Raw genomic sequence first — 15145 nt, forward strand, 5'->3', positions numbered from 1 at the left:
CCCCATTGCTGTAACCCAGCAGCATTATGCCACTGGCTTCTGTCTGTCTGTGCATGGGTTGCATTTATAGGCTTGTGGCGTCATCCTAAACCCAGTTTGTCTGGCTGTAAATGAGTGTAAATGAATACCTTAGTGGAGCAATGAGCATGTGTTTATTGAAACTAATGCCCTGTCACAGTCACAGCTGGCAAAAAGCAAGCCTCCAAACCACTGACATGCATTTCCCTCTGGCCGTGATGGAGCAGAGCGTGAGATCCACTCTGTTCCACCAGGGGGCCGGTTTGCTCCCCTGTGGAGGTGTGAGGCCAGGAGCTTCGGAAGAGACATTCTGGACTTGTCTTCCACGTGTGGGCTGAGGTGTTGAAGTGTTTCAGTGACTTCACCGCTTCAGTGATGATCAGGTGCAAAATGTACCTGCCACACTGCTGCCATAGGTTGAGGCCACGTCTCGTCATCGACGCTGGTTTAGCTGGCTCAGCCTGGCTGGGGAGCGTGGTCAGGGTGGGGTAAAAACCCCCGTTCTATCCATTCAGCAAAGTTAGAATTTAGCGGATAGCCCAGCCCAGGCAGACACGATCGGGGATTTAACCACCGCAGTAAACGCACATCTGAGCAGACGTCTTGTGTTCTGCTCTAGAACCCCCAAACCTGTAGTTTAGAGCCGCAGCACAGTCTTTTGGTGAGTCAGCCCATGAGATATATGGGCGGTTTTACCCCACTCGCGCGCCAGCCTTTTAACATTTTGTGGGCGTTCCCAGACATGCGGACTGTCTCTATGGCATTAAGGCAGTACCATAGTATGGCAACAACAAGTGGTCAAACTAAATGAGTAACGACCGTATCGATACGTTTGACAACCTCACTCACTCACTTCCAAACAGATTCATGCAACACCACAAACGCTTGTAGAAAGGTTGGCGGAGGACGGAGGTATGGCCTTTAGTTCGAATTGCAGTCATCTCTGCATGTGATTGGTTGTTATTTCTCAATGTTGTGTATCTCTCCTCCATTAATGTGCTGTTATGCTTTCATTTCGCTGCTGAACTGGCATCAGTTACTCGTCGGAGAATCACTCTTATGTGAAATGTCTTTTCTGCTGAAGCGGTCTTTTTGCACATTATTGTTGTTGATTTAGCATCACAATGTGAACAGTGCTAATGACGAATCACATTAACACCTGGAGGACGTGCACCGTTATGCCAGCCATGTTGCTGAGGCATTCCTTTGTGTTCGTGACATGAGTTACATTGGGCTTGTGTGTACAGGACAGGTATGGGCTGTGTTGTTCACCCGTTCACCCACATCACTTTGCTGCAGACAGAAAAGCCTCCAGCTTGAAATAGCCTCTCTCTCTGTTAGCTTCTCTCTCTATCAAAGTGTTTGTTTTTGCCTCACCTCCACTCCATCAATTCTTAATGCTTTTGAGTGTTCGTCTTTTCCCTAAAAGACGCTTCTTGCACAGGAAGAGACTGACTGACAAACAAAAGTGGATTGGATCTAAGAATAGCCAGGTCCTTCACCAGGGATCAGTGTATTGCCTGCACACAATACAATAAGATGAACACTGCTTTTAGTGAATGGAAGGGGTTTCTGCTCCAGCCGGCTTGTCCTCCTTGCATTGTTCATAGGGACGCACCGATATGAACATTTTGGCCGATACCGATAACCGATATTAACATTGCTGGTATGGCCGATAACCGGTATTTACCGATGTCGATATGATCTGTATAAAAACACATTTCTGCGATAATAAAATGTTGTGCATACTGAAAAACACATGTAAACACTGAATTTGAAAAAGTAATACATTTCTTTATTTCAAAAACATTTGTAAAAGCCCATAAATCATAGATGTACTGCATTATTTCATCTCAATGTGAAGAATTTGGCTGATAACGATAACCGATCTTAACATTGCAACATCGGACCGATACCAATACAGTGTTGAAAAATGACTAACATCGGCCGATACCGATATGATTGCAGATATATCGTGCACCCCTAATTGTTCATAGTGGAAATGGAAATGAGCACTAATTGCCCAAATCCTTCAATGGTAAATATGCTGTGCTGTGGTAGAGGGATAATGTGTTGAAATACAAATGCCCCTCTAATTGAATCTATTGTTCAGTCCACCAGATCAGAATGTGAAGGGAACCGGCAAAACGTTCTCATTATCCTGACAAGCAGAATGTATTGAAGCAATAAGAAGCTGTGGTTCACACTGATTTTACAACAGCTGAGAGGTGTTCAAGACACGCTGCTTGCATGTAAACCACAGCCTCAAGGGCCTTATTGCTTTTATAAAACGGTTGCTACACATAGCCTACCTGGTAAGGTTTGAGCAACAACAAAAAGGCAATATTGATAACAAATAATCGTTCTTCCGCCAAGCAATGTAGTCCTTCAAGCCCCCCTCCAGTCTATACACCAAGGAGAGACGCCCGGAAAAAACCGTACTAGCTTAGCTGCAAGGATAACGTTAGCCGCATGAAATGGTTAACAAGCTAATGTTTTGGTCACTCAGTGGCGTTTTGAGGCCAGACAAGCATTGTCACAGGCAGCGCGGTTAGCTAACGTTAGCTAACAAGGCGCAGTGATACTCTGATGTGGTCACAGGTGTGGGTTTATTTGTTGTTGTTAAATGACAGTTAAAGCATGCCAACATTAAGATCACATTAATACAGAATACACTATCAAACCATAAGCATGCTAACTGACGATCAAACAAAGACAAACAAACAGGCACACACACACACACGGGCATAAAAAACAGTCTGAGAGACAGGCCAGCAGATGGCAGTAGACAAGACGAGCATGCGGCTAGGTATGCTGGCAGGTCTGGTTGTTCTTCAACCAAATTTTAATATTATTATATTAATTAATAGAGTTTTTTGCAACAGCTTCAAACACACAGGTACCTATGGGAAATGTGTATACTGATGCATTGGAGTGTGAAGAACACAACAGCAGCTGGTTCCAACAGTATTGCACTTGATTTGAAATCCTTTCTTCTTCTTTGTTGTCTCCCTACAGCACTTTACTCCATCATACTCTTCTGTGTCTTCCTGTGGATCCCATTTGTGTATTTCTACTATGAAGAAAGGGATGATGACAATGTCAACAAATGCTCGGTGAGAATGCACCTCTCTTCTTCTACACATTGCATTGATTGTACCCAAGCCCCCGGGAACGTGGTGGCCAAGCTCGGTATTGCAAGTCACGTGACACCCTGCAGCCCAGAAACAGTTTTTCCCATCCACTTACATGGGGAAAGAAGCAGCTGTAAAACTCGGCAAAAAAATCTTCTGGGTGTCTCAAAGTCAAAAACGACTTTTTTGATGATCAAGTTTGACTTCATGAGCCACTTTATTTTTCAGAAGCCACCAAGAGGTGTTCTCTGGAGCTCCCTCTCTTAATGGCTCTGGCCATTATAACTGTGGGCCTGGGCTCGCTCATAACCACAAGCAGACATGTCACATGACCTTGGGCCGCACATCACGGAAGTAAAACCAGGAAGAAAAAAACTTTCAAAATGCTTCATGCACCAATGAGCAGCTTACGTTCAAATGAATGGGTGGGCGTGTCCTATACCCTATCCAGGTCTTTTTATACATCCATTATTGTACCTTGCAAACCAAGCAAACAAAGAGGCTTCCGTTTTTATGTACTTGGTTCATTAAACTTCTTTGTGTATTTGCACTAACTGAAGAATGCACTTATCTCAAACAAGGTTTTCTTAGAATATATGAAGTGCAAATCTGCCCTATATTCAACTCAAATGTTCCTGCACCGGCGTTAGCGTTTTTATGGGGATCACTGGCTCTCTTTCAAAGCTTGAAAATGATCAACTGTGAGTCTTAATTCTTGCCAGGATTTTGTAGGTTGACATAGAATGATTGAGGTTTTACATCCAAAATGCACTATTTCATAGTTTGAAGAACTATAATAAAACAGCCTGCTGTACCCACATCCATATAATATCACTCTGTTGTTACTGCAGCTAAAAAGGCTTCTGTTTTCTCTTCATTGTTGATATTATAACCGTAGGTGGTAGAGCTCCAGTGTTTATGTTGACAAATCTAGACTGACGTATAACTCATAGAGGTAGCTAATATGAATTCTGTTTCAGGGTTGATTTGACAAAAACTGCTGTAGGTTTAACTGAAAAGTGGTAGAATGGATCATTGATGAGTTAATACAAATCTTCATACTATTTGACTGTGAAATCCCAGGATGACCTCTGACCTATTGTATTATGTCGTTTACATCAACAAAGAAAAATGACGAGACTCATCCTGCAGTAAGATGAAAGAGTTCTTCTCCTCTTTCACTTCATTTCAATATGGGAGATGAAGAACGTTCCAGACGTTCCAGGAATAAATGTGCTTACCAAGAGTGGCTCAAACAATTTACTGCCTTCACCATTTCTCTGTCAAAGATTGATATCAGCTGATAATAGCAACTGACGGATATATCCATCAGGCTGCACTGTTGGCTTGAGTCACTGTTTCTCAAGCACTTATATATTTGTAGCACTTGTCACACTAATGATCTCGTGATGACAAAGTACAACATTAGTTAACTATCAGCTGACTCCAGCAGGCAGCGATATGAGCCAAAAGGTCTTGCTGCTGCGACATCTTTGAATGTTTAATTGAGGCTGATGCATCTGCTATGCTTTACAGTAACATATTCTAATTGTATTTATTTATTTATTTATTTATTTATTTATTTATTTATTTATTTATTTATTTATTTATTTATTTATGTATTTATTTATTTCATTAATTAGCTACACAAGCTAAATTAAATTAAAATATATATATTTTTTATCTCACCACTATAATAAGGTGGCTGGTGGCGTGGCGGAGCACAATTGCTCAACTGCGCATGCATGAAGCAAGCAGGGCTGCGTGCGAGACAGCGAGGCACGCTAGAAGTTTCTAGTCACTAAAACTGGTAACTTGGTCATTAAATGTTTACTAAATATTTGGGATAGATATACTGTAGATAGACAGACAGACAGACAGACAGACAGACGTTGTTGCTGCGGCTGTTGGAGTACAATGTAAGGACAGCCTCTTAACACATTCAGTGCCAAGGACGTCTGTGGACGTCCTAAAAAAAAGTAACGAGGAGTGCCAAGGACGTCTGTGGACGTCCTAAAATCATAATTCATATTATTCCATAATTCTGCTGTTTAAGGTCGTACCTAGCCAGTGAGCATGAATCCCTTCAAGGGATCACACGGCACCACCTTAAACATCGTCACAGGAGCTGCTCCACCCACCTCAGATCCTTTACTTTGTACAGGAGACAGCGGAGAAAGCGGCGATCAAAGTGGAAACGGATGCATGCTTCAGCCAGAGCCGTATATATTGCTCTGTCTACAGCGGACAGTGGGCTCGGCTGCATCCGCGCTCACAACTGAGCTCTTATGCTTCTATCTATCTCCACACGATTTCCTAGAAAGCCAGCATCCGAAGCCGAACGGCCAAGCCTTTTCGTTCAGTCGCGTTTGCCAGCGCGCATCATTTCCTTCTTGATGGGCGCTGGGATCTGTCCGGGGCAAAAACGAGAAAACAAACTCTGTGCGTGTGGGAGGAGCCCGCAGCTCAGAGGTGGAGAGGGGAGAGGGGGGAGGGGGGGGGGGGGGGGGGAGAGGGGTGTGTGGCACACAGGCTTCACAGAAACCACACCACACGCCACCACATCAGAAAACACCAGCCAGAGTCAGTGAATGTGCTCGAAATTAGAGTGCAAAAGGTATTCATAAAAGGGCCTATATCTTGGAATGTAAAAAAAAACGACAGAAAACCCTTGAAAGTGCACTTTTTTGAGAGGCTGTAATTTCATAATGGAACTGTCTAGAAACAAAATTTCTTCTTTGGAAGAAGCAGGAGTGTTCAATGTTTCATTAAAGTCCAGCCCCGTTAATATAGCCATAATAGAAAAAATTCTATAGCTGTTTTCAACTGAATGGAAGTGAATCTGGCACAGGCTCCAGACAATTTTACTGAAGCGCTGTGGCACTGAATGTGTTAACTGTAAATGGACTGCATTTATATATAGCGCTTTTATCCAAAGCGCTCTACAATGTGCCTACATTCACCCATTCACACACCGAAGGCGGCCAGCTGCCACGCAGGGTGCTGGCACAGCCATCGGGAGCAATTCGGGGTTCAGTCTCTTGACAACTGTCTCTCCTCCATGCTGTGTCTGTCTAGTGATGACTGCTGGATCACGTAGAAATATGCTACTTTTACTGACTTTTAGGTACTTTTAAAAACTTACCTAGAATACTGTACTTAGAAACCCCTTAAGAAATATAAGTAAGTTATTATAAATATGCTAAGTAAATCCCACTTCATGTCTGTTCCAGTTGTGGCCTGCAGATATTTGCTGCAACATTGCTCACTCTGTGTCACAGACAAACATAATAAATATATGAGTCACTCTGAAGTTTGTCTGTATATATATATATATATATATATATATACTGTATATATATATATATATATATATATATATATATATATATATATATATATATATATATATATATATATATGGGTCAAACTTTCATTTTTTTTTTTTTTTTTTTTTACTGAGGCTGCCAGAGCCCAATTTAACCTCTACCCATGTCCTAACCTGGAATTTGCAGAAATGTCAAACCTCGGTCTTCAGAGGAGACTACAGATTACGGGCTACACTGGTTTTTCCCCTTCCCTGTTAGTTTTGAGCTGACACAGGGAATTTCTGTCAAAGGCGGGGAGGTCTTTTGTATCTCTGCTTTCAGAGAAGTCCTCTCTGTCAGGTCACACTGACTCTAATCTACAACTCTCTCTCTCATTATAGTCCTTCCTGTAGCTACATGGAGTGTGTGACTATCATGTCATGATTTACCAATTACATTTTTTTCTTTCATTGCAGCAAGTGAAAAATGCTCTGAAGTACACAATTGGATTTGCCCTGGTCTGCATGGTGCTGCTTTTAATTGGGTAAGTTGGAGACATGGATGGCTGGATGGCTCATACTGCTGCTTCATGATAGGTGGAAAAGGGTGCGGCTAGATCATTACGCTATGTTCAGTTCATGAGAGAGGAGGATCCCTTTAAAGAACAGCTATTGGCGCCATCTGTCTGGCCATGATTAGCTATTCAGAAAAAGAAAAAGAATCAACTACAGTATATAACTATCTATCCAAATAACTGAATTTCTTATCTATTTGAAAAAAAAGTCCAGTAGATTAGAACAGAGGTTCTCAAATGTTTTTCAGCCAAGGACCCCTTACAAGATAGAAAATATACCGGGGACCCCCTCATTCTGATTTGTGATTTTGGGCTAAGCTTAATTGTTTCCACGGTAACGTGCTTGACTTTTATTTTGATAGGTTTGTTATTAGAATGTAATCCATGAACCATTTTAGATTTAAAGCATAAACTATTTTCGTTGAACTATGAAGATTTTAAAAATATATATATATATTTTTTTTATTACATTACATTTACATTACGTCATTTAGCAGACACTTTTGTTTTGTCCAAAGCAACTTACAATATCACAATTTGTCAACAGTACAGAAAACCACTATGCAACACAATCAATGACAGCCAAGATATTTTGATAGACTAGCACCATGTAGGAAGTAGTTTGAGAAGGAATAATTAACATGTAGCATTTTATTTTTTAATTAAAAAAAAAAAAAAATCTTTTTTACCGGTACTTGAAAACTTTTCGCGGACCCCCTGGCAAAGTGCCACGGACCCCTGGGGGTCCGCGGACCCCCATTTGAGAACCACTGGATTAGAAAAAGCATCTTTATTCCATGCATTTTCCCTATTTACCCTGCAGATGTGGTGGGCGTCTCAAGTGTGACGTGTGACGTTCCAGATCAATCCATTGAGGACGACTAAATCTATAGTGATGCACAGTCTGAGCCCGCCTGCTCTTATTTATCTGCAGGTTTAGACTGGCTGTGTTCAGCAGCACCTGCACAACACGGACGTAATGGATTTCTTTCACAGCCGTGACAGCAACATGCTCACAGTTCAACTTATACAATTTAATGTGCTCTCTCAACCGCTCAATGGCACACTGGTGGTGGAAGGCCTACCTGCTTTGTGAGAATGGAGGAGCCATGCCTTGACTTTCTCTACAGCTTTACGTTGGGAAGTTAGGACAGAAGCAATTTAGTCCCTGTCTCACCGCATGAACTGGACCTAATGCAGCTTTGTTCTGGGGGAATTGTTGCTTTTGTCCTTTGATTTCCAACAACATGAGAGCTTTTATCCTGGACTGATAGCTGGAGACAGAAGGCCTCTGTTTGTTGACTGCTCACGCGTCACTCCATAGGTTCTTGCTTGATGATACAAAGACTCGTGTTTGCAGCCTGACAAGGCCTTAAACAACCTCTGACCTTTCACTGTCTGCTGCACGTTTCTGGAGGTTTTCTTCTAAGGTGTTTTAAAGAGTAACTTCACACCCCACCTGAATCTGTGGGGAAGCCTGCCACCTACTGGTGAAAACTAAGGTACTGAACTGACCTTCACCCTCTATAGAGTAGAGAGGTTGGAGGCTGGCGGGCTGGAGGCTGGCAGGTTGGAGGCTGGCAGGTTGGTTGGAGGCTGGCAGGTTGGAGGCTGGCAGGTTGGTTGGAGGCTGGCAGGTTGGAGGCTGGCAGGTTGGTTGGAGGCTGGCAGGTTGGAAGCTGGCAGGTTGGTTGGAGGCTGGCAGGTTGGAGGCTGGCAGGTTGGTTGGAGGCTGGCAGGTTGGAGGCTGGCAGGTTGGATGGAGGCTGGCAGGTTGGAGGCTGGCAGGTTGGCGGGCTGGAGATGGCTGGCCAGAGTCAATGAGCGTTGGCAGGAACATCTATGAGAGGAGAGTAGAGCAGCTTTCAGTCCAGAGTCAGCAGCACAACACAATCTTGAGATTAGATGGATGAATCACTTGAACCTGAACTAGACTATGAATCACTTCTTGAAAACGATACAATACAATGACTGTGGACAATTATTCTGGACCAGGGGTGGTCCATCCCTGGTCTGGACTGACCCACAAGCTATTAGGAAGTTCTCAATAGCAGTTTAATGATCTGACACCATCTCAGCTGGTCGACTTGGTGAGGAATTACTCAGATTTATAGTAAATGTCAGGACTTTGACCTGGATTCCTCAATATATTCCAATATATATTGATTTTCAGCAGAAAAAAGTGGGAAAAGTGTTGAGTATCTCTTTAAGAAGCCGAGTGATGACAGCCAGCGGAGCAGTGATGTCATTCCTGCACAAATTACATCACTGGTCCACAACTCAAATCAACTCTCAGTAACTGTCAAACTAAACGAATGTCTCCAAAACAGTTTACAGTTTTTTTGGATATACTGATTTTGTAATGATACAAAGCTGGTAGTTCCTTTAAGATGACACAAATAGTCAGTGATGGCATTATTAAGGTCCATTTAATTTCTTCAGCAATCTATTTGGGTTATTTGTGAACATCTGATATTTGTGAGATAATTTGGCTCACTTGCAACAACGGTGTGTCCTCCCTATTCAGCCACGCACACACAGATAGGCTCTGATAACTCCACTAATCATCCATCATGGTCTCCTCATGTGTTTGAATGACATGTTTGCAGATTAACATGTTTGATTAAGATCTTGTGTTAAAAATAAATAAACAGTCAACTTTACACTGCTGGATAATGGCTAAAGCTATCCTTATGCTTGGGCACACCAAATATAGTATTTCTGTACGGAAGGCCTGAAAACAGTACATTTTCAAAATTGGCTAGAATTGTAAGTCTTCTATTCCCGGCCTTAGTCCACTGAGCCACTCATGATTCTATTCTTGAAGATTTTCTCCCTACAAATTAAGATAAAATAGATTAAAAAAAGGAGAAAAACCATGAGAAAGCAGGTGTTTAAAAGCAAATATTGAAGGGAACAGAGGAAGAGAATGAGACAAGTGGTTGGACAGACATGGACCTTTTAAATGATGTTTTCCTCAAAGAGATATTAGAACTGGTAATAAACGAGAGGTAAATTTTTCACACAAGGAATTTGAGACTTAAAGTCCCTGGAAACCAGATTTTATTTATTTATTATTATTTAGCATTTTGAGTTCATCACATCACAGGAACCTATGTTAATAAGCCACCAGCCAAATTTGAACAATGATGAACGTCGCAAAGTATATAAATTTAGGTTTGACAGTCATGACAAAAGTCATGAGAATCAATTAGATTTTAGACTGTCTTTTCTCCCGCTGACTGTGTGGGCGTGTCCCGTGTGTGTGCATGCAGGACTGCAGGTCTCCTCCGAGAGAGAGAGCGAGAGAGAGAGGGAGGGAAACGGAGAGAGAGAGAGAAGGAAAGAGAGATGGAGTGTGTGTGTGTGTGTGTGTTCGCTCGTTGCTCAGCGCATACTGACAGAGAGGAAGAGAGACTCTGCCGCTGCGAGTGCACAGCGCTACTGTGTGTGTGTGTGTGTGTCTGTGTGTGTGTGTGTGTGTGTGATTCGATTAAATCTTATGACGTGATAAGATCATGCATTTTAGCACCGCGCGCACCGCTCTCTTCAATGAGGAAGTGGAAATCCAGACCTTGTAGAAAAGTGGCGATTTTGGGGGTTTGGGTTGAAACTAATGTCTCCTACTTTCTGAGCACACAATTACTCACATAAGACCCTAAATTTAATAGTTAGAAGGTTTTTGTGGATTTTGGGTTCCAGGGACTTTAACTACAGGCTTAGACAGGCCCAGTTTGATGTGTAACGGCGGTTGGTCATGAAAAATAGACTAAACATAGGCATACAGTATCTATCAACTACTGTATTATACTATTTTGGACAGCCTCAAAATACCAGGACTTTTGCCTTGTTTTTACTTGCACTAAAATATAGTTCAATTTCTTTCAGAGCCTTCGTTCCTCTTCAAGCACCACCTGGTCAGAATTCCACTCAATGGGAGAAAGTCCAGTACGTTTTCGAGCAGCTCGGGAGCAGCCGTAAGTATAGCTCCTTCAAAGTTTGGCTAATGTTGGGGGGGAAGCATGCTACTGAAATTACCATTTGCTTTTGGCTGATCTTTGGTGCCAAGTGATCACCTTCTATTGAGAACAACAGGTGGTAGATCTCAGGGTTTACACAGAGTTTGGGTTTGGTGCTCTTTAAGGATGATGGGTGTGTCACACATTCTCACACATTTGAGCAGTGAGTCGTATATTTGTATAGCCTGGGTCCAGATCTTGGAATCCGTTTGGCTGCCCTTGGTCTGACATTGTCATATGGAAATGCCTTTTCTCCGGTTTTCTAACCCTCCGAGCCAATGAGCTCCAAGTGTGGACTAACGATTGGCCAATCAGTGTCAATCAAAAGCCCAACGGGCGGGACAAGCTGTGTGCTTGTCAAGACTGCGCCGGGGAGTAAACAACAATGGCTGCAGCCGTTGCCTGCTGTCAAGGCTGTTTTAAATCGATTATAAGTACCAATGACTTTAACATTCACAACAGCACACTGGTTGGAGGGCATTTATTCAAAGGAGAGATGTTTTTTTAATGTTCGCCTGACTGGAGTACCGTAACTAACATAAGGTTCAGACCCCTGACTGGAGTAACTAACATAAGATTCAGACCCCTGACTGGAGTAACTAACATAAGGTTCAGACCCCTGACTGGAGTAACTAACATAAGATTCAGACCCCTGACTGGAGTAACTAACATAAGGTTCAGACCCCTGACTGGAGTAACTAACATAAGATTCAGACCCCTGACTGGAGTAACTAACATAAGATTCAGACCCCTGACTGGAGTAACTAACATAAGATTCAGACCCCTGACTGGAGTAACTAAGATTCAGACCCCTGACTGGAGTAACTAAGATTCAGACCCCTGACTGGAGTAACTAACATAAGATTCAGACCCCTGACTGGAGTAACTAAGATTCAGACCCCTGACTGGAGTAACTAAGATTCAGACCCCTGACTGGAGTAACTAAGATTCAGACCCCTGACTGGAGTAACTAAGATTCAGACCCCTGACTGGAGTAACTAACATAAGATTCAGACCCCTGACTGGAGTAACTAACATAAGATTCAGACCCCTGACTGGAGTAACTAACATAAGATTCAGACCCCTGACTGGAGTAACTAAGATTCAGACCCCTGACTGGAGTAACTAACATAAGATTCAGACCTCTGACTGGAGTAACTAACATAAGATTCACACCCCTGACTGGAGTAACTAACATAAGATTCAGACCCCTGACTGGAATAACTAACATAAGATTCACACCCCTGACTGGAGTAACTAACATAAGATTCAGACCCCTGACTGGAGTAACTAACATAAGATTCAGACCCCTGACTGGAGTAACTAACATAAGATTCACACCCCTGACTGGAGTAACTAACATAAGATTCAGACCCCTGACTGGAGTAACTAACATAAGATTCACACCCCTGACTGGAGTAACTAACATAAGATTCAGACCCCTGACTGGAGTAACTAACATAAGATTCACACCCCTGACTGGAGTAACTAACATAAGATTCACACCCCTGACTGGAGTAACTAACATAAGATTCACACCCCTGACTGGAGTAACTAACATAAGATTCACACCCCTGACTGGAGTAACTAACATAAGATTCAGACCCCTGACTGGAGTAACTAACATAAGATTCACACCCCTGACTGGAGTAACTAACATAAGATTCACACCCCTGACTGGAGTAACTAACATAAGATTCAGACCCCTGACTGGAGTAACTAACATAAGATTCAGACCCCTGACTGGAGTAACTAACATAAGATTCAGACCCCTGACTGGAGTAACTAACATAAGATTCAGACCCCTGACTGGAGTAACTAACATAAGATTCACACCCCTGACTGGAGTAACTAACATAAGATTCACACCCCTGACTGGAGTAACTAACATAAGATTCACACCCCTGACTGGAGTAACTAACATAAGATTCACACCCCTGACTGGAGTAACTAACATAAGATTCAGACCCCTGACTGGAGTAACTAACATAAGATTCACACCCCTGACTGGAGTAACTAACATAAGATTCACACCCCTGACTGGAGTAACTAACATAAGATTCAGACCCCTGACTGGAGTAACTAACATAAGATTCAGACCCCTGACTGGAGTAACTAACATAAGATTCAGACCCCTGACTGGAGTAACTAACATAAGATTCAGACCCCTGACTGGAGTAACTAACATAAGATTCAGACCCCTGACTGGAGTAACTAACATAAGATTCAGACCCCTGACTGGAGTAACTAACATAAGATTCAGACCCCTGACTGGAGTAACTAACATAAGATTCAGACCCCTGACTGGAGTAACTAACATAAGATTCAGACCCCTGACTGGAGTAACTAACATAAGATTCAGACCCATATACTTTGAACGTTTTACATAGAAATAAGTCAAACAGAGTATAATATCAGACTAGAAGGTGGAACTGAGTGTATGAGTTGCCAGTCCCGCCCCCTCTGCCAGCGCAGAATCTGTCACGTTCCTTTTTTTTTGTCTTGGGGGGCGGGCGTTTCAGGAGTTGTGTTTCAGACGTAGACGGCTGGCTACGTACTTCTAGACTAGGATTCCGGAGCAAGTAGAACACTTATCTGCCATGTTTTAAATAGGCTTGAATACATTTAAACTTGTAATTATGTGTCGAACAATTCTCATTTATTCGAGTTGTAATTATGTGTTGGACAATTCTCATTTATTTGAGTACCTTTTAGTCAGGTATATTATTTAAAATATAATCGACTTTAAGTATCGATAGTTCACTGTGTGATACAAGTGTATAAGGGCCCTCTCTCTGTGTATAAGGGCCCTCTCTGTGTATAAGGGCCCTCTCTCTGTGTATAAGGGCCCTCTCTCTGTGTATAAGGGCCCTCTCTATGCACCTTGGCTTTTTGAGTAGAGCATGCCTCTGCCTAGGCTCATGTTCACGTTCATGCAGGAATAGCTCCAAATGTGGAATCCTAACAATCCTCTGGCCTTCTGCCATCTGGCCAAGCAGGAAGTCACCAAATCTGCCTCTCTTCACTGTGGTGGACCCCTACGCGCTCCACCCAGTTCCAACCTTCATCTGCCTCTCTTCACTGTGGTGGACCCCTACGCGCTCCATCCAGTTCCAACCTTCATTTGCCTCTCTTCACTGTGGTGGACCCCTACGCGCTCCATCCAGTTCCAACCTTCATCTGCTTCTCTTCACTGTGGTGGACCCAGTGCCCAATTCAGCCTGCCTATTTTTAATGCCAATGCGGAAATTGCATTCTTTCAAATGGCCAGTGGGGGGCGCAGTTTGTGTAGCACTCTCCGGGAACATCCATTCAACTCTATGGGAAACGAGCCAATTTCTCTCTCGGTCTATGTCTTAAATAAACACTTTCCAAATGAGTTTATGGTCTGAAAAAACAATTTCAAGTCTTTTTCATGCTCTAACGCGCTCCGTTTTCCAAATTATAGCCCCATTTTGAGGAAAATTGACGACAAACATCGGATAGTAAGAACAGTAATACTTCCGACCGGTAGAGGCAGCAATGTGCCGCAAGGCATCAGGTAGCAAGTAATGGTTAAGCAAATTATCAGAAAATAGCGTTACTTTATGATATTTTAATAATGTTAGTAGACACACGTAACTATATAGATACCATACATTTAACGTTCATAACATGGCGGACCATTTAACGTTATCTATACCGTTAAATAAACCCTTAAGCCTTCTCTGTATTCAGACCATCGGATTCAGCCCAGAAACCGGAGTACGCTATAACGTTATAAATATAGTCACGTTATAAACAACTAACCAACGCTGGGGGTCCGTAGGGAAACAGTGTTACTCGAAATGGTTAAAAGTTAAATCAATTTGGTCATTCAGTGGCATTTTACTGCAATGTAAAGTAAGTAGCGTTAGCCACTACCATTAGCCAAAGTAGCTGACTACCCATAATGCATTACGGCGATAAGGGAGACAGGGCAAATTCAGAAACTCCCCCGGCAGTCGCTAGGGGCAGCCGCCCACTCTCCTCGTACTTCCGTGTAGCATTAATTCATTCAACCAATCAAACAAAATCAAACAATATCCGGAAGTGAGCTTCATTTTGCTGTGT

General features: G+C 42.7%; 1 protein-coding gene across 1 annotated transcript in view; it reads left to right on the plus strand.

Annotated features, from left to right (window-relative positions):
• Positions 1 to 15145, plus strand: part of lmbrd1 (LMBR1 domain containing 1) — an 85188-nt gene that overhangs the window by 16689 nt on the left and 53354 nt on the right. Inside the window, exons 4-6 of the mRNA XM_083658438.1 lie at positions 3037 to 3134; positions 6937 to 7004; positions 10923 to 11011. Of these exons, the coding sequence (XP_083514564.1) occupies positions 3037 to 3134; positions 6937 to 7004; positions 10923 to 11011 (255 nt within the window). The remainder of the gene's footprint in view (positions 1 to 3036; positions 3135 to 6936; positions 7005 to 10922; positions 11012 to 15145) is intronic.

Source organism: Poromitra crassiceps (genome assembly GCF_964638095.1).
Source record: "Poromitra crassiceps genome assembly, chromosome: 22".
Lineage (NCBI taxonomy): Eukaryota > Metazoa > Chordata > Actinopteri > Beryciformes > Melamphaidae > Poromitra > Poromitra crassiceps.